At 54.1% G+C, this 19427-nt stretch overlaps 1 protein-coding gene across 1 annotated transcript in view; it reads right to left on the bottom strand.

Moving 5' to 3' along the window:
* CDH4 (cadherin 4) overlaps window positions 1-19427 on the bottom strand; it is a 528918-nt gene that overhangs the window by 126197 nt on the left and 383294 nt on the right. Inside the window, exon 3 of the mRNA XM_064573410.1 lies at window positions 19082-19308. Coding sequence (XP_064429480.1) covers window positions 19082-19308 — 227 coding nt within the window. The remainder of the gene's footprint in view (window positions 1-19081; window positions 19309-19427) is intronic.

The raw sequence follows: 19427 nt of genomic DNA, 5'->3' as shown, positions 1-19427 counted from the left end.
AGGGGCTGGGTTAGTGTCTGCCTGAGGGCAGCCAGCCGGACTTGGGAGCCCCAGCCACAATCACAGCCTCGGGGAGGGGGTGCTGGTCACGTGTGGCTTCCCCCGATGCCTCCCCCAGCGATGGGGCAGACAGCACAGGGGTGTCCGCCCCACCCCCTGGTAATGTTCGGAGACCAGCAGACGCTCACCTGAGCTCCCTGCATTTCAGGCTCAGGACTGTAAACGTTTTCATAAAGCTGTTTTTGGTTTTTTTTTGAACTGCTTTATCTTCATTTGCTTAGGATGAGCCTGCATGGTGTTAATTTCCCTAGTGTTGTTTAAATAAATTGCACATATTTGCCACTATTTTAAAGCTGTGAGACATACGTAATAACAAAATCTGGTGAAAATCAATGCCAGACCCGGGCAGCCTCGGCCTGGAAGACGCACCCACTTCTCGGGGGAGAGATGTCCATGTGGGGTTATCAGTTACCCCAGTGGATCCAGCAGGTCATTCTGGATGTGCAGCAACCCTGGGCCCACTCAGAACGTGGCACCTAACACTGATGCACAATTACACGGATTCTAAGCAATGTTTCCATTATTTATAAATATTCCATATTTCCTAACGGATGACACCTGCTCGTTCCCAGTGTCGTCCTGAATTCTGTATTGCTGAGTAAATGCTGGCTGAGAGTTGGAGGACGATATGAACGTGACCTCTGCACTCCTGTAGCTAACAACTATGTATGCAGGTGTGTGCATACAGATGCATAAGGTGCGTGTGTACACATACAGACGCACATGCACACATATCTGCACACACGTATGTGTATATGCACACGCGTGTACATACGCACATGTGTGTGTTTGCACGTCTGTGTGCATGTTTGTACCATGTCACAATGTTCTCAAAACCAAACGCCTGGCATCGTGACAGGTTAGCCAAACCCCATCACTGGGTCATTACCGACAGCTCAGCCAAGCCAGAGGTCTCATTACTGGGGGGGTGTCGGGGAGAGTCTTGGCTGCTGAACTGGCCTCTGGATCCCACCAAGTTCACAACTGCAGATCGACAGGACAGAGAGCCCCAAGGAAATCATCTGGTCCCGCTGTCCTCTTACTGGGTATCCAAGAAGATGTGGTTAAGAGGTTAACTTCCTGGAGCTTGCAGACCCCTTCACGAGAAAGCTCCACAGAGCCCCCCAGCCTCAGCACGGCCAGATCCGGGCTCTGTTGTCCACACAGAGGCCGGGCTGCACCCTGGGCTGTGCCCCTGCTCCTAACCCCCACATGAAGTTTGCCCCTGGATGCACTCCTCTTCCTGGTGCCCTTACTGCTCGCCAGGGCTCAGATCCCATGTCCCATCTTCCGGCAGCCTCCCCACCGGACTCTCGGGAACCCCTGTGCACACGGCAGCTGGGGCAAGCTTCCCAGAGTGCTGCCTGTGCCCTCAAGTCCCAGAGCAGATCAGATCAGGCCCCAGAGGCCGCGGACCTCCATGTCGTCCTGTCTCTGCCCGGGCAGGACACCTCCCGCCCTGCCCTGGGGGCCGGGGCATTCTCTTGGCTCCACACCGTGGGTGCTGCCCGACCCAGGAGGTTGTAGGGCCTCAGGGCCACCCACCCGGCACAGAGCAAATGCAGTGGACAGACTTAAATGTCGGTTCCACACGTTTCCTAAGCACCAAAAAACAAGTGACCCTCAGCCTCCACCCTTAAGTGCTTGTGTGGAGTGGCAGGCCAGGAGCCCTGATGAGTGATGGCCGTCCGGGTCTCAGGGGAGACACGGGCCCAGGTTCTCTGCGATCTAGTCCTCAGGACGGCCACTCTCTCCACAGGGCAGTGATCAGCACAGAGCCAGGACCAGGCAGGGTTTAAACTGGCACCCAGGTAGATGCAGTTCAACCCATCTGGGGAGGGCAGAAATGCCTCATGGGGGATATTATACCTGGGCCGGGTACTGAGGGGTGGATAGGGGTTTGTTGTTGGGGGGAATGAGGCTGGGAGGGAATGGCCAAGGGGCGGGCTAGAAGGAGGACAGCACGGTGCCTCAAACACCAGGCAGAGTTCAAGGGCTGTTTGGGGCCTAGAAGAAGAGTGGGGTGGAGGGGCAGCAACCCAGGGTCGGCAGGGCTGCTCTCCACTGGCCCCATCAGTCTTCGTTTTGCCCCCTGCACCCCCAAGCCTTGGTTCCTCTTCTGTGAACTGAGGAGGCCCTTACCGGGGGGTAGTGTGGGTGATAAAGTGATGTCCAGGGCATTGGGCAGATGGTTGGGGGTTTCAGCCCCATTGTCAGGTTCATGCTGGGGAGAAGAAGCCTGAGAAGAGTCCCTCTGGATGGGGTTCTGCAGGCTGGACTGGATTCCCAGGGGCGCAGAGAGGAGAGGGTAGTGGGGGCTTTAGCCAGGACACCTGGGGGTGGTGGCCTGGCCTGGAATAAGCCCCAAGTGTTCAGAGGGACAGGTTTGAGGGCAGGTGGGCTTAGGGGTGTCCTATAACCTTATAGCCCAGGTAAGGAAACTGAGGCACAAGGAAGAGAAGGAATTTGTCCGAATTGCCTGGCTAGTGGGGGAGGGGCTAAGCCAGGGGTTGTGGGTGGGGAGGTGTGGGACAGCCCAGGTGAAGCAGGAGTGAGCACAGGTGGGTGCCCTGATCCAGCCCAGGGAGGAGACATGCGCCCCTTTCTGGAAGCTCGAGGCAGGGTTTGGCGTCCTCTCTGGCCATGGGCAGGCGTGAGAGTCCACCCTGGGAGTTGAACTTGGCATTCCCCCTGGCCATGGTGGCCTCCCCAAGAAGGGCAGGCCATGACCTCTGGCTGCAGGAGGGATGGGCTCTCTGCCCCTGGATTAGGGTACAGGGGGTGTGGGAGGGCCCCACCAGTCCCCTTACTCCCTCGGGCTTCTGGTCTCCCTGGCCACACGGGTGCAGCCCCACCTGCCTTCCCCGCCTGCCTCCTACCCCACCCCACCCCTTCCCTCCCTCCCCTCTGTACATCCCAGTCATGCCCTGGCTGCCGGTGCCTCCCGGGACACAGTCTAGGTGCCTGGGTGCCCCAGACACAGCCCGCCCTGCCCAGTGCACTGACGGGGGCATTTCCCCAAAGGGGCAGACGAAGGGCGTGGAGCCCAGGCTCTCTGAGGTGCAGACCATACAGAGGCCAGACTCTCACTTGTGAAGCCCTGAATCTGTTTCTTAATCGGCTTTTATTTACGAAGTGTGTCTCGTTTCAGATCGCCTCTCTCCACCGAGTCTTAATCAGTTGGAGTTATTCTGTGGATGGTGCTCTAAGACAGCTAACAGCCGAGGGGACTTTCTCAGGCCGGGGTCCCAGTGCGGGGGGTGGGACCTCGGGTGCGACTCTCACTGCCTCTGGGCCTCAGTCTCCCCACTCTCGGGCCTGGATGAGCTCCTTGCTTTGGGGCCACGTGGACAGCTGGGGTGTGGGCAGTGGGCTGAGGCACTGGCCCCGAGCATTTGCTTCACTCCACTTGGGGAAGGGTAATCCTGCTGCTGGGCGGGAGTCTGGATGCCGACTTCACAAGGACAGAGTAGCATCCCGTGCTTGTGCAGGCTGTCGGGCTGGTCCCTTTGCAGACCCTCTATGGCTCCTGGGGGCCTGAGGGACCCAGGACGGGTGGCCTTAAGGTCCTTCCAGACTTCTCATCTGGCCCTGGCAGGTTACTCCTGGCCGGGTCTCTGGGATAACATAAGGAAGCCCTTGCACTCAGCACATGGGCTGTTCTTTTAGGGAAAGAGGTGGGAGGTAAGGGACCCGAGAACAGAAGGACAAAACACCGACGACAACAGCAGTTCGTCTCACTGAGACCGAGGCCCCCGATCCACAGGCAAACTGCATGTTGAACATAGCCATCACGTGCCCCCGACCCCCCCCTCGTCCAAGCCTGCACCCCAACAGCCATCTGCTGGCACTGTCCCCAGGCTGGCTTCCCCCTGGTGGCCCCTCGCTCGGCACATTATTTTCCTATGCTCCCGGCAGCTCTGGGCTGCCCGGTCTTGCTCTCCGTGTACCAGAGGATTGTTCTCTGTGTCTGATTACGAGTGTAATTGAGTGTGACTTCCAGGTGAGGTCTTTAGGGACTCTGCAAGATGAGAAAGAAGCTGGGTCACTTCCCTCCATTATCAATTCACCAGTGAAAGATGAATAATGCAAAACTGACCCAAGGCAGGATTTAAATTACCACCTTTTTTTTTTTTTTGAAAAAGGGAAAAAAAGAAAAGAAAAGAAAAATAGTGTCAGGGGAAGGCTATAATCATATGCACCTCCTCCAATCTACATGCAAAAAGTTACAATTCATCATATTTTCTATTATCTAAGCATTCACCTGTTAGGGACACAGAATTATTAAGAGCCAAGTGTGAGCACTGGCTGTTAAGCCGACTCATAAAACATCAGGGGTGGGGTGCCTGGGTGGCTCAGTTGGTTAAGCGACTGCCTTCGGCTCAGGTCACAATCCTGGAGTTCCAGGATCGAGTCCCGCATCGGCCTCCCTGCTGAGCAGGGAGTCTGTTTCTCCCTCTGACCCTCCCCCCTCTCATGCTCTCTCTCTCTCATTCTCTCTCTCTCAAATAAATAAAAAATCTTAAAACAAACAAACAAACATCAGAGGTTTACCTTCACAGGTAAACAAGAGAACATAAATAATCGGGAGTCTGCCTTCAATACGGAAGCTCCGGATGTCTTCCCTGGGGTGCCTTCCCCACCATCTTGGTTTGAGGTGGGCATCAGTGGGTTAGTGGGTGAATATGTCCCTATCTCCTTGTGATAGGGATGCAGATGGCAGGCCCCGCCGCACCCCTTCCTGAGCCAAACTATCAGGCTCTGCAGGGTGCGGCCCAGTGGTCTGCATGGTGGGCGTTCTCCCGGGGGCGTTGGGGTCAAGCACCAGCTCCACGGTGCTGTAGACGTGGACAGAAATGCCGCACAGATGCATGGGGACACTAGAGAAAGGGCAGCGTGCGGGCAAGGCCCAGCGAAGGATGTCGTGAGCAGACAGGCCCAGGTGGGAGCAGGAGCGGTGGGGGCCGGGACTGCGTTCCCACACGCAGGTCATTAGACGTGGGCCACTTGCTGCTTCTGCAAAGTGCGGTGGGTCAAGGGAACCTCAGCTGTTCTCCCAAGGGGAGCTCAGAAGTCAGTCCCTCAGGAGGCAGAACAAATACGGAAACGGCTTCAGAATGCCCACCTTTCCAGATCCCAAGGAGCGCATTTCTAAGACCCCGAAGATGGGGTCACAGATGACAGACAGCCTGCCGCCCCGACAGGCCATCCCACGCTGTCCTCAGGTCCTGGGCTGACCTGCTGGACACTTCCTTAGCACCCCAAATTCCCTCCACTTTCGAGGAAATGTCAAGGGGATGAATCCATCTGATTTGATACAAGAATTTATGGAAAAAATTTCAAGTTAGTTCCCCGTGGAACATGCCATGTGGGCGCCGTGTCCACTGATGTTCAAAGCTTCTTCTTAACTAAGGGGCTGGGGGGAGTTGTTTCACGATGCACACCACACACCCCCCCCAAGCCCGCCGTGTCCTTCCCCTGAGCCGACGCCGCCTAATTTCTCTGATGGGTGGTGCAGCCCTGCAGACCCCTGATGCCCAGATGCGGCTTCCTCAGGGGCGGGAGACTGAGGCTGCGATCTGCTCAGCACATAACGAGGAAGGAACGGGTTCTAAGTTCCCTGATTGTACCTGCTCTCCCACCCTCCCGCCTGGGCCGTGCACACGCCCTTCTCTGTGCGGTCACCGCGTGCAGCTGAGAGCCGGGCACCCCAGTCTCCGGGGGTAGGGACACTTGCACCCTCAGGATGGAAGGTTCTGGGAGCCCTGGTGAGGCCGCAAGCTTCCTTTTTTCCACACGCACAAAGAAAGAAGCCCCTCCCACTCATGACACTGAGCAGGCTCCAGGGACTGCCGCTGGCACCTCTTTCCCTTTTAGGTAGCCTGCATCCGCCGGGGTCCAGCGCAGGCCCTGCAGACCCCTGTGACTTCTTCCACACAGGGTGACCGCAGACCCGTCGACATCATCTCAGCTGCCCGTTCTTGCACGGCCCTAACGTTGGGGTAAGTGGCCAATCTCAGATGTAAAAACACGACGTAGGGCCCAGGGTTCCAAGATCACGGATCGTACAGGGGTCTGTGGTCAGGGGATGTGCCATCCTGCGCCGCAAACTGGAGCTGCCGTGACGGGACAGGGGTGGTGAGGGTTTATTCCCGGAACTCGAGGGTCAGCTATGCCCCCCCGCCCCCCCCATCGTCTCTACCTGTTCTCACTGAGTCCTTACGCCCTCAGGTTACAGGTGCTTCCAGAAAGGAAATAACGTGCCCCGCCCCCCAATGTCAGACCTGCCACTGATTTTCACGGAAGATAATCAGATTCTTAAAAACAAAAGAGGCATTAAAGTCTGTCCTGACAGTTCATTCCTCTACGTCCTCCTTCCCTTTCAATATGCATTTGAAAAATAATACATTTTGTCTGCCTGCAAGCATGTATATTTAAAATATTTAACTAGGCTGGTATCTGCAGCCTTCTGGCTGGTTTCCATGGTAGCTAAGGACGGACAGAGTAAAATGGTATTTAACAAACACAAAATAAAACAAGGGAGAAACATCTCGTTCTTCAGCAAATAGAACATGTGAGCCATTCTAGATAAACATTTGCATGAGTTTGGATCTGAGAGGTGCTGAATGGATTTTCCTGCATCCACAATGCCACTGAGCAGATGCAGGTGCGACCTCCCCCCTCCCCCCTCCCCAGCGCTAAGGTATTTCTGACTTCCCATCTCTTCTAGGAACGGGAGGTCATTTTGCAAATTCCCATGGAAATCATACAAAGAGAGGTCTCCTGAATGGAATGGTATGGTTACTCCCTTGTGTATGTATTCGGGAGGAAAGTCTTAGTCGCTCACTCACGCCCAGGGCACTTAGGGAGGGAGGGGCTGGTGCAGTCCTCGCTCACATCTGGGCAGGTGGAGGCCCTGGCGGGTGCAGCGACCAGCCCAGGTCCTGCAGCTGCGGCTGGGGGGCCGGGACCTGAACTCAGTCACCCCTCTCTGCCCTGCGGCTGGACACAGAGGGTGGTCCCAACACCCCCTCCCACCTGGGGCCAAGCAGGCAGACGGAGATCCGGAAGCTGTGAGCAGCCCTGGGAGAAAGAGTTCAGTTGTGGCTGCTCGGGCACTCTTACCAGTCGGGGTCATGCTGTTCCTACTGGTGTCAAAACCACATTCCTCTTGAGGAATACCTCGGAGCTCTCCGCTTGTCCTCTCTAGCCTCGTCTCCCTCCGAAGTGAAGACGCGGGATGGCACAGCGCCCAGGCGCAGGCAGGACAGGGGGCATCCCAAGGGCAGCTGTGTGTGCAGATGGCACACTCCTGGGCCATGATGAGGATCACCATCCACGCCCAGAGGGGCAGGATGGGAGACCCCACCACGTCCAGACAGGCCCCTGTGTTCGGCGTGTGCGTGCGTGCATGCGTGCACGTGCCCAGCCAGGCTGCTCAGCCGGCCCGGCCTCCCCAGCTCGCCGAGCACCCCCAGGGCCCCAGCAGTTGAACGCCTGTCTCCAGACCATGGCCTCGGCAGCTGCCGACACTCGGAAGGAGATCATTCTCCGGGGTGTGGCCTCCTGTGCATCTGTAAGGCATCCCTGGGCCTCACCCCCTCGATGCCAGAAACCCCCCTATATCCCCCTGGTTGTGACAACCCAGTATCCTTAGGCTTCTCTGAACTCCCTGGGGGAGAACTTGCTCAAGGGAACCAAGAAAATTATGTTTGGTTGGAAACATTTTAAACGAAATTACTCTTCATTTTACAGAGAAAAAATACAATCGCAGTAAAAAAAAAAAATTAAATTAAATTAGCAAGTTAAGCCAAACTGTGTTACTTTCTCCCGGAGTTGTTAGCAGTGGGACTGAATGGAATCTTTCACACTGATATCAATTAGTGAGAAAAACGGTCAGTTGGTCAGCGTTGATGGCTCTGGAAGGCCTCGAAGAGGATGTGATCAGGGTCCGCCTGAGAACCTTAACTCAACCCGACTTCAGTCACGTTTCCTTCTGGAAGGCGCCGGGGATGTTCGGCCTCGCAGTCCACTCCTGCTGTCCACTGAGGACGTGGGGCCCACGGGACGGGCTCTAGGCCACCCCAGCGCCCCTGACCTTGCTGAGGGTTCTCCTCAAGGCAGAACACGCCCATGACCGCCTTCCTGTTGTTTCCACAAACATCTTTAGGAATAAGAAGGATTTTATATTTAACCAAATATCCAGTGGGAGCCAGGGCCTTGCACAGAACCACAAACCTGTGTTGGTCTGGAAACCTGGTTTGATTGTCACCAGACACACCTACAGGAAGGCAGGCTGGACGCCCCGCACCTCCCACTTCCCAAGGGGGTCTCCACAAGGCCCCCGCGTGCTGACTCGAACACGCACACGCTCGCCAGCCCCCTTCACGAGCTACAGGTCTCGGGCAGGTGAGTGACGCACCCACCAGCACGCACACGTCTGTGGGGCACACTGCTCGTGCATACTTGTGCCTTCTCAGCTCACTGGACCCCAGAAGGCCGCGCGCAGAGAAGCGTCCCCCAGGGCTGGCCGCCCTGCACCTCGGCCAGACTCAGACGGGCTGAGGTGGGCTTTCTCCCGAGGACCGGAGAAGCCGGGGCTGGAGAAGGCCACTGTCTGGAACACTGGCTCCTTCTCCGATTTTAGGCCTCGGCTCAGAGGTCATCTTCCTGACCCCTGAACACAGCAGCAGCCTCTGCCCTCTGCTCAGGCCCCCTTCCTAATTCCCAGTGGTGCCCCCACATTGTGAAACGGAGCAAGGTGTCTGGCGGGGACACGGCAATGCTCAGTCATCACTCCCCCAGGGAACCAAGAGAGTGACTTGGGACCTTTCTGACTCATGGGACCCCAGGATCCTCAGAGGATGCCCCGCCTGTCATGTCCGCACTCGAGATCTTGCTCCTGGAGACAGAGTAGGACCTGGGCAGCCTGTGTCCCACAGCAACATCCCCGGAAGCTGCCTTGCCCGGCACCGACGGTCTTGCTCATCACTTTGGTCTCCACACTGCTGAGCCAATCACCAGCAAGCACCCGCGGGTTCTCCTTTGCTCCTGCCCCATCAATAGGCCGGGGCAGCATGCCCTTCCGGGACAGGCCGGGCGGGGTCATGAGGCTTCTCCCTGGGGCTCTGCAGATGACCCTTCACCTCCGCTCCGCAAAAGGGCTGACCCAGGCCCCCGGGTGTTCACGGCTGTTTGCAGCCTGAAACTGCATCCATGTTTGACCTTTGCGCTGGGAACGTCCTGCTCACCCCGGGCCGGGAGAGCAGACTCAGGTGGACAGGTCAGCCCTCACTCCAGGGCTGTCGCCCCAAACCGCAGACAAAGAAGCCGAGATGCACCTTCGACCAATCAGAACCATCACTCGTGCCCTTCATGCCAATACGCAGTTAAAAGCCGCTGTGAGTTTGAGGCGTTTTGCTCTTCTCTTGAGATCCAGCGGAGTGGGGCACTGACCGGGCGGTGGCTGTGACCTCAGCCTCGGGAAAGGGAACAGCCTCCTGCCCAGCAGTGTGTGGGGGTCCCTGAGGTGGGGGGACACACGGCTTCTCCCCGGTCCCCGCAGTGCGGTGTGTACCTGCGGCAGGCCCTGCGTGTGCTGGCGCGGTCGGACCCTGCGTGAGCGCCGAGGGCATTAACGCTCATTATGCAGCCCCTGGCCTCCCCCACGGAGAACGGGAGCGCCCACGCCGTCTACACCTCGCCGACAGCTGTCGTTGGTTTTGAGGGGTTGCTGCTTCTTGGTGGCACTGAGGTCTTCCGTCTTCCGGAAAGGGATAAAGGAACCGTTTGGTGCTTTCTCAAGTCCCACACTCCATCCCTCGGGCAGCACCTAGTGGCCTTCTGGGTGCTTTTCCCAAGGCAACACCTCGTGTGGAAAGCCCCAGGTGGCCGCCTTCAGTGAACGCCTCCGTGATGTCAGGGTTCACGCAGGCACACTGGCCCCCTGGCACTCACTCAGGGCCTTTCCTGCCTTGGCCGGCCTCACCTCTCAGGTGGACAAGTGGATGGCAGGAACTGGTCCTCACCAGGCCCTCTCCAGTCCACTGTTTGGTGACCAACCTGGGAGTCCTTGGTGATAGCCGTGATGGGCTCCTGCCCACTCCCAGGATGGAGGGATGACGGACTGTGGGGATGGTGAGGGGGGGCAGACCGTGTGATGGAGGTGCGGACGGAGCTCAGGGAGGGAGGCTGAGGGACCATAGCCCTAAAGCACAGGGGTCTTGGCCAAACTTGTCCTCACTGTGCTGGGGACCTGAGCAGATGTATGAAGGGGACTTGAGGGTGTCTGGAGCCCTAGCCAGGACCCCGGCTCGGGACTCCCATCCTGCCTTTTGGAGGGCAGAGTGGTTTCACGGGGTCTATCTGCACCCCGCTCAGCTGGCGGGCGAGGCCACACCCCTGGTGAGAGCGTGTCCTGCGGTCACTGAACCAAAGCACCACAGCCTGGGGGCGTTGACAGCAGACATTATTGTCCCTGTTCTGGAGGCCAGAAGTCCGAGGTCAAGGTGTGGTGGGCAGGGTCAGTTCCTTCCGAGGGCCGTGGGGGAGAGTCCGCTCCAGGCCTCTCTCGGGGACGCTGGTGGCCAGCCATCTCGGGCGCTCCTTGGCTTATAGAAGCCTCCCCCTTGGCAGAGTTCCATCTACCTGTCTGTGCCCGGATTTCCCCCTTTCCATGTACACATCTGCTCGCGAGTATGTCTGCTGAGGCCTACTTACAAATACAGTCCATTCCGAGTGACGGCGGGTTAGGACCCCAACACAGGCTTCTCAGGGGGACGCTTTCAGCCCATCCGAGTGCAGAAGCCGAAACCACGCGGGGAGCCCGGTGGGTGCCGGCCATGGGGCCCGGCCGGGCCTGGGTGCGCTTGGCCGAGTGTGTCCTTCATAAACGCCGATGCGCGCGTTACGAGCCGGGATTCGTTTCATAAACAACAGTTTCTCTTTTGCAAACTCTACCTACAGGTCCCATTGCCACTTTCCAGTGCGAGCACAGCCCGTCAGCGGACAGCCGAGCGCGCAACTTTATCTTCAGTATTTACTGTTAGGCCAGAATATTGCTCGGATTCCCCGGGGGCGATCCAGCACTCCTGTGGGAAATATGTGACCTCATTTGCATTTTCTAATTGAATTGCTATCAGCTTTCCTGCAAGACTGCACAAAAAAAAGTTATTCCAGATTCCAGCACGGCTGGTGTTACCCACAGAAAGGCCGCCTTTGAGTGGTTGCTAAGAGAGGAGAAGGAAAGGGGAAAACTTGCCAGATTTTTATGGTTCATCTCACTGGGGAGCCGTCAGTTTCGTCCAGCTCCATCAAGTCGCTGAAACACTGGGCGGGGAGGCTGCACTTGGAGAAACCCGGGCGCAAGGGAAATGGGATTCACGGAACCGGGAAATTAGGTGGTCCCCGCGCGCTGGTCCTTGGGGGATTTGCTTCAAAGCTCCTTTTGGCAAGAGCTTCCTGGGGCTTTCCATCCTGCACACTGCTCCCTTGGAAAGGGTGCTTTGTGTGTCTAGGACCTCCTGTCAGCTGCACCCCTGCTCACTGTGTCCCCATCTGAACTCCCCACCCTCCCCAAACTCAGCCAGGAAGCCCTCAGCATGCATTAAAAAGAAAATCCCCCCTTGAATTGATTTTGGGGGTGGGGTGGGCTAGGGGTCATTTCATCTTTTTTCCTTAAGGACACCTCATCGGTCCAGCATCATTTACTGAAAAGACAGTTCTTCCTCCACGATCCTAGGTAGGGCTTGGCAAAGTTTTTGTTAAGGGGTCAGATAGTTAAGTAGTTTAGGCATTGCAGGCTGAGATGTGAAAGCGGGGATATTAATATAGATACTTATACAACCACTTAAAAATATCGAAACCATTCTTAGCTTGCAGGCCATCAAAAGGTAGGTGGCAGGTCAGATCTGGCCGCGGGCTCTGGTGTGCTGACCTTGGCCCTGGAGTGCTAGTCTTATAAAAATCAAGTGTCTGCACCATGAGCCTTTGACAAGGTTTTTTTTTTTTTTTTAAAGATTTTTTATTTATTTATTTGAGGCAGAGAGAATGAGAGACAGAGAGCATGAGAGGGGGGAGGGTCAGAGGGAGAAGCAGACTCCCTGCCGAGCAGGGAGCCCGATGTGGGACTCGATCCCGGGACTCCAGGATCATGACCTGAGCCGAAGGCAGTCGCTTAACCGACTGAGCCACCCAGGCGCCCCGAGAATTTTTTTTTTTTTAAGATTTTATTTATTTATTTGAGAGAGAGAATGAGAGAGAGAGAGAGCAGGAGGCGGGGAGGGTCAGAGGGAGAAGCAGACTCCCTGCCGAGCAGGGAGCCCGATGCGGGACTCGATCCCGGGACTCCAGGATCCTGACCTGAGCCAAAGGCAGTCGCTTAACCGACTGAGCCACCCAGGCACCCTGACAAGGTTTATCAGACTGGATATGCGAAGTGGGTGACTTCTGGTGTATGAATGATTTTTGAAAAAACGTTAAATATTTTTTCTGTGCTTATCATTCTGCTCCATTTTGCCTGTCTGACCACCTTTGCTCCTAAACCCATTTTAATTCCTGTAGTTCAGTGGATCTCAAACGGGCGCGGTTTTGTCCCTGGGAGCATTTTGCAAAGACTGGAGAGAGCTTTGGTTGCAACGGGGGTGGTGGGGGTGGCGCTGGGGTCTAGGGGTGAGGGCCGGGGATGCTGCTGGACCTCCTACAGCATGCAGGACAGCCTACCCCACCATGGAGAATGATTCAGCCCAAATGCCAGCACGCTGAGGTCAGGAAACTGCTCTGGTTTGCTCATACGCCTCACCATGTCCCAAATACCAAGTCCCCCACCTTCATGTTGTTCTGGGCTATTCTTGCTCCTCTGCATTTTCATTTCAAAATTTAAAGTCATCTAGGGGCGCCTGCTGGGTGGCTCAGCTGGTGAAGCGTCCGCCTTCAGCTCAGGTCATGATCTCAGGGTCCTGGGATCGAGTTCCGCATCGGGCTCCCTGCTCAGCGTGGAGTCTGCCTGAGATTCTCTCTCCCTTTCCCTCTGCCCCACGCCCTGCTCTCTCTCTCTCTCTCTCAAAACAATAAATCTTTAAAAAAAAATTAAAGTCATCTGTCTGCCCTTCTGTAAACAAGCAAGTGAACAAAATATCCTGTGACTTTTGCTGGTATTGTGTTGTTGAGTCTACAGGGGCCCCTGGGGGCAGCTGATGTCACCAAGCTTCCTGAGTTAGGAGCCGTCACACTCCTGTGGTTTTCAAGGTCTTTAATTGTTCTCAGCAACATGTAAGGGTCTTGTGAGACCCTTACAAGGTTCTGTTAGATCTATTCCTGGTTGTATGATCATCCTCAATGCTATCGTAACTGGCATCTGGCTCAAATGTCACTTTCTAGCTATTTATTCCTGGCGCGGAGGTATGATTGTTCTCACACCTAGCACTCTTGCTAACGAACCTCACTCACCCAGCCCCACAGAGTCTCTGCAGACTATTTCCGATTTTCTACATCCATAATCCTGTAAGCTCCACATATCGCCAGCTCTGCTTATTCGGATCTCCTTTCCTTACCTGACCTTGCCGGCTTGAAGCTCTGGCGGGTGATGTAAGGACATCCGGTGCTATTTCGGACGTCAGGACGGGCTTTGACTATTCCCACGGCACACTGGCTGTGTGCTGTGTGCCCTGGATGAGGTTAGGGGCGGTCCCTTCTCTTCCTAATCTGTTGGATATTTCATCCTGAATGGAAGTTACATTTAACAGTGGATATTCAGATGGTCATGCAATATCTGTCCTTTATTCCGTGTTGAGTTATACGTATTCATTTTCCAGTGTTGAAGCGATCTTTGGCTCTTGGAACAGACCAGGGCAGCCATGGTTTGTCCTTCGCAAACATGGGTGCACTTGAGCTTGTTATTATTTTGCTCAGGTGTTGTTTTCATCTATTTACGAGCAGCCTGGCGAACAGCAACCCGCTGTCCTCCTGCCCCTTCAGGGTTCTCGCTGGTTTTGACAAGACACCTGTTTGGGGCTCTGGACAAGTTTGGGGAGAACTTCAGCCCAGCCACAATGTGTGGGCATGGCCTCGGGACACGGGTTTGAATTTAAATTTGTTTGTAATAACAAAACAGTTCAGATTTTCTTCTCGAGTTAGTTTTGGTGAGTTGTACATTCCCAGAAGGTTATCATTTCAGGTATGTTTCCATATACATTGGCATAAATGGTACATAACACACTGAAACCATCTGTGAGAGTGGTCACGACGCCCTATTTTCATTCCTGATAAGGATTACTGGTGGTTTCCCTTCTTACTCCGATCAGCTCAGGAGTTTAAAGAATCAGCTCTTGTCTGTGAATTCTATTATTTTGATTCCATCACTTCTCCTCTTGGTTTTACTATTTCCTTCTTTCTACTTTGTTCCATTTTATTTCTTTCCCTAATTTCTTGAGATGAATGTGTAGCCTGCCGGTTTCCACCTTCCTTCCATTCTTACGCACGTAAGGCTGCACACCCCAGACCTTGGCTCCTCCCGCTGGTTTCAGCGCTCAGTGCAAATTACTCAAATTTAGGACTCGTATATTAACCGAGCACCCAGCTCGCTTCTGATGAGAATTACATGGTATTTTCCCTGTGTCTTTTTACTTTCATTTTTTTTCTCCATCTTTACACTTTTTAGATCTGTCTTCCGTGACCTGTATATAGTTGGGGTTTTTCTTTGATCTGTCAGTTTGTTTTCTTTTAATTACAAGAGCTCATCTATTTTCATTTATTATAATTAATATATACTTGCAAATCCACCATCTTTCTCAAAGAGAAACACAGAGCTCCTCTATTCTTTCCTTCCATTTTTTGGATTGGCAAGTTTTAGTATTCTATTTTCCCATCTATTATGTTAGAACTTAAACAATCTTATGACTTTTTTTTGTTTAAGAAAGTCTACTTTTTTGGGCTCCTTACTCAGTGGGGAGAGCCTGCTTATCCCTCTCCCTTTACCCTACCCACTCATACTCTCCTTCCTGCTTACTCTATAAGTAAAATCTTTAAAAAAAGATTACTTGGTTGAAAATTCACATTGTTAACAGAGGAAAAGGTCAAATTATATTATTTAAGGCACTTCTAAAAAATATTGCCTAAATTTGCAAACTCAAAGACGTGAAAACATTTGAACAGGAAATGCACCCAGGAGGCGGGAGGGTTTAGCTCTCCTTTGCACGGTGCTGGTCATTATTAAGATACCTGGCAAGAGCATAATGCATCCTCTGCAATCATGTTAGAGTTCTATGAGAATCCCACGGGAAAATGAAGATCTGTTATTATGACAGATATGTTTTTATCACTTGAGTACAAGGTCAGACGCCACAGAGACTTTAGGTCACTCCTCAAGTTCAGATTTACTTCTGACGTGAAATGCCGCCTCCTTTGGCCAGGACTCCATGTGCATCTTCAAGTGATGTGTCACTTGAAGTGACCGTGACCCTGTGGTGATTTTCCAAAACCTCATAACAGGGGTCTTTGTCTTATCTGGGTATTGTATTAATTCGATTTCCATCATCTTCCAGGACAATGCAAGCAGCCTGGACCCTCCGACTCTGTGCCTGCTTTCCCACCTGTCGTGTAGCTTACGCCCTGTGCAGTGTCTCATCCGCCCTGCTCACAGCTATTTGCATCTACTTAATCTTTTCATGGCTTTTCATTCCGGGCTTTTGTCTCCAAGCATCCTGTTTCTGCCTGAAGAACAGAACCTGTGGCAGTCTCTTGGGGCACTTCCTGAAGGGGACTTTCACTGGGTAACAGAATCCTGTGTCTGTCACCACCCGCTGCCTTCCAGCCCCCATCGTCCCCACGAGAAGCCAGCTCCCATGTCACCACTGTGCCTTCCCTGCACCTGGCTTCTGTTTGCTTCTAGTGACTTTGGTTTTCACACGTTTTACTATAAAATGCCTGTTGGTGGACTGAATGTGTGTCCCCAAATTCCTATGCTGGAACCTAATCCTCAGGGTGACGATGTCAGGAGGTGTGGCCTCCAGGGGGTGATTAGGATCAGAGGAGGTCATGCGGGTGGAGCTCCTGAGATGGGACTGGTGCCCATTAGTGACTCTCTTCTGTCCACTCACTGTCGGGTGAGGATACAAGACATCTGAAGACAGCGGTCGGCAGGAGGCCCTCCTGGGGACCTGATCATGCCGCCATCCTGATGGCAGAGCTCCAGCCTCCAGAACCTCGAGGAATACATGTCTGTTGCTCACAAGCCGCCCAGCCTACGGTGCATCCTTCCAGCAGCCTGAACAGATGAAGACCGTGCCTGAGTGCAACTTTCTTCATATTATCCCACGTAGAGTTCATGGGGCATGTTGAAGTGATGCCTGGATGTTTGCTGCCATTATCTTTTCAAATGTTACTTCTGCTCCATTTTATCCCCCACCTCATATTCCAAACACGCACGTACTGGGACTTCTTGCTACTTCTCTAGTGCCTCTTACTCTTCTTTCTGTGTTTTCCTTCTGTTTACCTCCTTATGATTTAGCCTGAGTATTTCTTCTGACATTTTCTGCTTCACTAACTCTCTCTTCAACTGCGTCTAATCTGCAGATATAGCTACCCAGTGAGCTTTTTCTTTTGTTTGTTATATTTTTCCATCCTAAATTGCCCAATTCTTTTTTATTCTTCTAATTTTCTGTCAAAATCTTGTCTTCAATGTGCTTGAAACCATAAGCATAGATATTATAATATCTTTGTCTGATAACTCCGTTACCTGGAGCCAGTATGGGTCTTGTCCCATCCGCACTGGGTGCCCATCATTTTCAGCTGAGTTCTAGACATTGTATATAAGAGAAGATGGGTATAATTTGAGTCCCAGTGAGATACCTTCCACCAGAGAAGATTTACATTTGATTCTGACAGGTGGTTAGGGACATAAGCAATACAGCATCACCTTAATCCATTTACAGAGAGTGACATTATTCAAAGCCTGGCATTGGTCTCTGTAAGGACATACCAACTAAGTGACTCAGTGTCTCACACAGACCCTCCTTCCTGCCCCCAGGAACCACCCTGGGGAGGGTCCAGTGGCTGTAATAGGCACAGGACTCTGAGGGTTGGGGCCATGCCAATGACAGCAGTAAGAGCCACATCCTTGTGGCAGGGCTCTTGTGAGTCTGCAATCTGTAGGACATGTAATCTCATATAATACTTGTGACAACCCTATTGTTATCCCATTTTCCAGATCAGTAAATCTTAGCAAAGTCATGTGACTTGTCCCAAAGCATCAGCCAGTAAATTGGAGAAGACTTGACTTAAACCATAACCCAGGGCAGCCAGGCTCCTTTATGAAGCTGGGCTCAGCCATACCTAGAAAGTCAGTTTTCACTCCTTTCTAGACCACTGATTCTCCCATGCAGGAAAGGGGCTGCAGTGACATGGCTGAGCGTCCCTATCTGTAAAGTGGGGACAATGACAGGAGCCACTTCCAGATGTTCTGAGGGTCAGAGGAGTGGATGCCTAGGGTAGGGTCTTAAAAAGTCAGGACAAGGAACTTTGGGTTTGAAAGTAAGAAGAAACAGGGAGCCATCAGGTGACTTGAAATAAATAGAGAAGGGCTGGTTGGGTGGGCTGTAGAGACCCTGCCCACCTTTCATACATGCAGGGGTGTGGCCCCATGGCACCTGGCAGCTGGACTCACCGGGATGGCTGAGCCTGAGACGTGGATTCTCTGTCTCCCTCTTTGCTCCTTGGGTGCTGGTTGGGCCAGCCTGATGTGGGGTTGGAGGGGCACTCGAACTGAGGACTGTCTAATTGCAATCACCTTCCGAGAGGATCAGGGGATTAACTGCATCAGAAATTGCTTCATTAACAACCCTAACAAAAGGTGTCATTATGTTTTCAATTAGTGCCTTTTATCTGAGGCCTTCCACAGGCTTTAAGGACCTCTATCCTCTGTTCACAGGCCTGTAGCTTCTGCATCGCAATCAGGGATGTAAGCCTCAACACTGCCGGCCCCTGGCCTCGCGCCTGGGGGGAAGGGCCCCTCCTGCGGCCACGTCCCGGGGCGCCCCAGGGCCCGCCTTGCTCACTGCCTTCTCGCCAGCACGTGGCTCGTCATCAGCACTCAGGAAAGAATGGAAGCCACATCCGTCTGTACTGGGGTCTTTAGCATCCACATGGGGAGGCTTGCAGCTGCTGGGGCTCTGCTGTTGATATGGTTCAACACACCCACGAGGGCACTCGATGTCCTTCTCAGGTGGGTCAGCTCATCACGGGGGGAAAGCTACCCACCAGAGTCACCGCTTTCTCTTATCTAACTAAACCACCTCTACGCTGTTTATAAATAAGACGAAACAAAACCCAGGTCCCTGTTTTCCCAAAGACCTGCCTTACAAGATGTTCCATGAGGAGGGTTCCTTGACCAGCAGGCTTGGGAAACTTGCGGCCTGCTTGCCCCCGCGGTCCACGAAACACATTAATCGTGTGAGGCTCTCGGTAAATCTACAGAAAGGAATCTGATCAACGTGCTTTAACCCTTTACCTCCCAGGGCTCTTTTCTGAGGGGATGCCCGGGACCGCTGTTGAAGGCATAGCTTCAAGCCGTCTGTTCTCCGTTGCTGACGCGCAGCACCCGGCACCACAGTAATTCTGCTGGTCCCCGAGGCCCCCTGTCAGCCGTGAGGGTTTCAGCACACGGGCTGACCCCTGGGCACTGAGCAGTTGGGACCTGTCACAGGGACCAACCTGGCTGGAACTTCCCTGCTAACCCGCCAGCCCCATGCCTGAGGCCGAAGCTGCACTCAGGAGAGGCTACAGAATGTCAGGTGCCCAGTGAGAAACGGGAAAGAACAATTAAGACCGTCAAGGGGGTGAGAGCCGTGCATTACGGCGGGGTGCGGCCCGTGCGCCTGTCCGCGAGGCAGATGTCCCTCAGGAAGGTGGCAGATCAGAGTGTCCTCTGGGGCCTGCACAGCCCGCTGAGGTGTCCCGTACCTGGGGAGCCCCTGCAGAGGGAGGAAGGACGCTCGCTCCCCAAGCTCCACGTGTGGTCACATCTCACCTTGTGTGTGGAGTGGGCGGACGAGGGCTGGGCCACCAGCAGGCGCACCACGGCATCCCATCGCTTGGCCGTCTGGCGGTCCCACGCGGTCACGGTGAACGCCACCTGCTCGGAGGGGATCCGCAGCTCCCGCGTGGCAAAGACCGTCCCATCCGCCTCTACTTTGAAGTCCAGGCTGTTGGTCTCATACCGCGTCCCCTTGGTCCCCAAACAGCTGCTGAACGTGACTGCAAGTGGAAAGGGAGACAGGGTCAGGACCGGCCCGGCGGGCGAAATGGTGGCTCAGAAGCTCACATGGTTGCTTTTCAGCCACGGGTTCTCAGTCTCCAAAGGAGCAACAAGGGGA

Source organism: Mirounga angustirostris, unplaced genomic scaffold (genome assembly GCF_029215605.1).
Source record: "Mirounga angustirostris isolate CCGP_5_RB_7025 unplaced genomic scaffold, mMirAng1.0.hap1 SCAF_10, whole genome shotgun sequence".
Taxonomy (NCBI): domain Eukaryota; kingdom Metazoa; phylum Chordata; class Mammalia; order Carnivora; family Phocidae; genus Mirounga; species Mirounga angustirostris.
The sequence above is the reverse complement of the archived record's forward strand: the minus strand, read 5'-3'. Positions and strand labels throughout refer to the sequence as shown.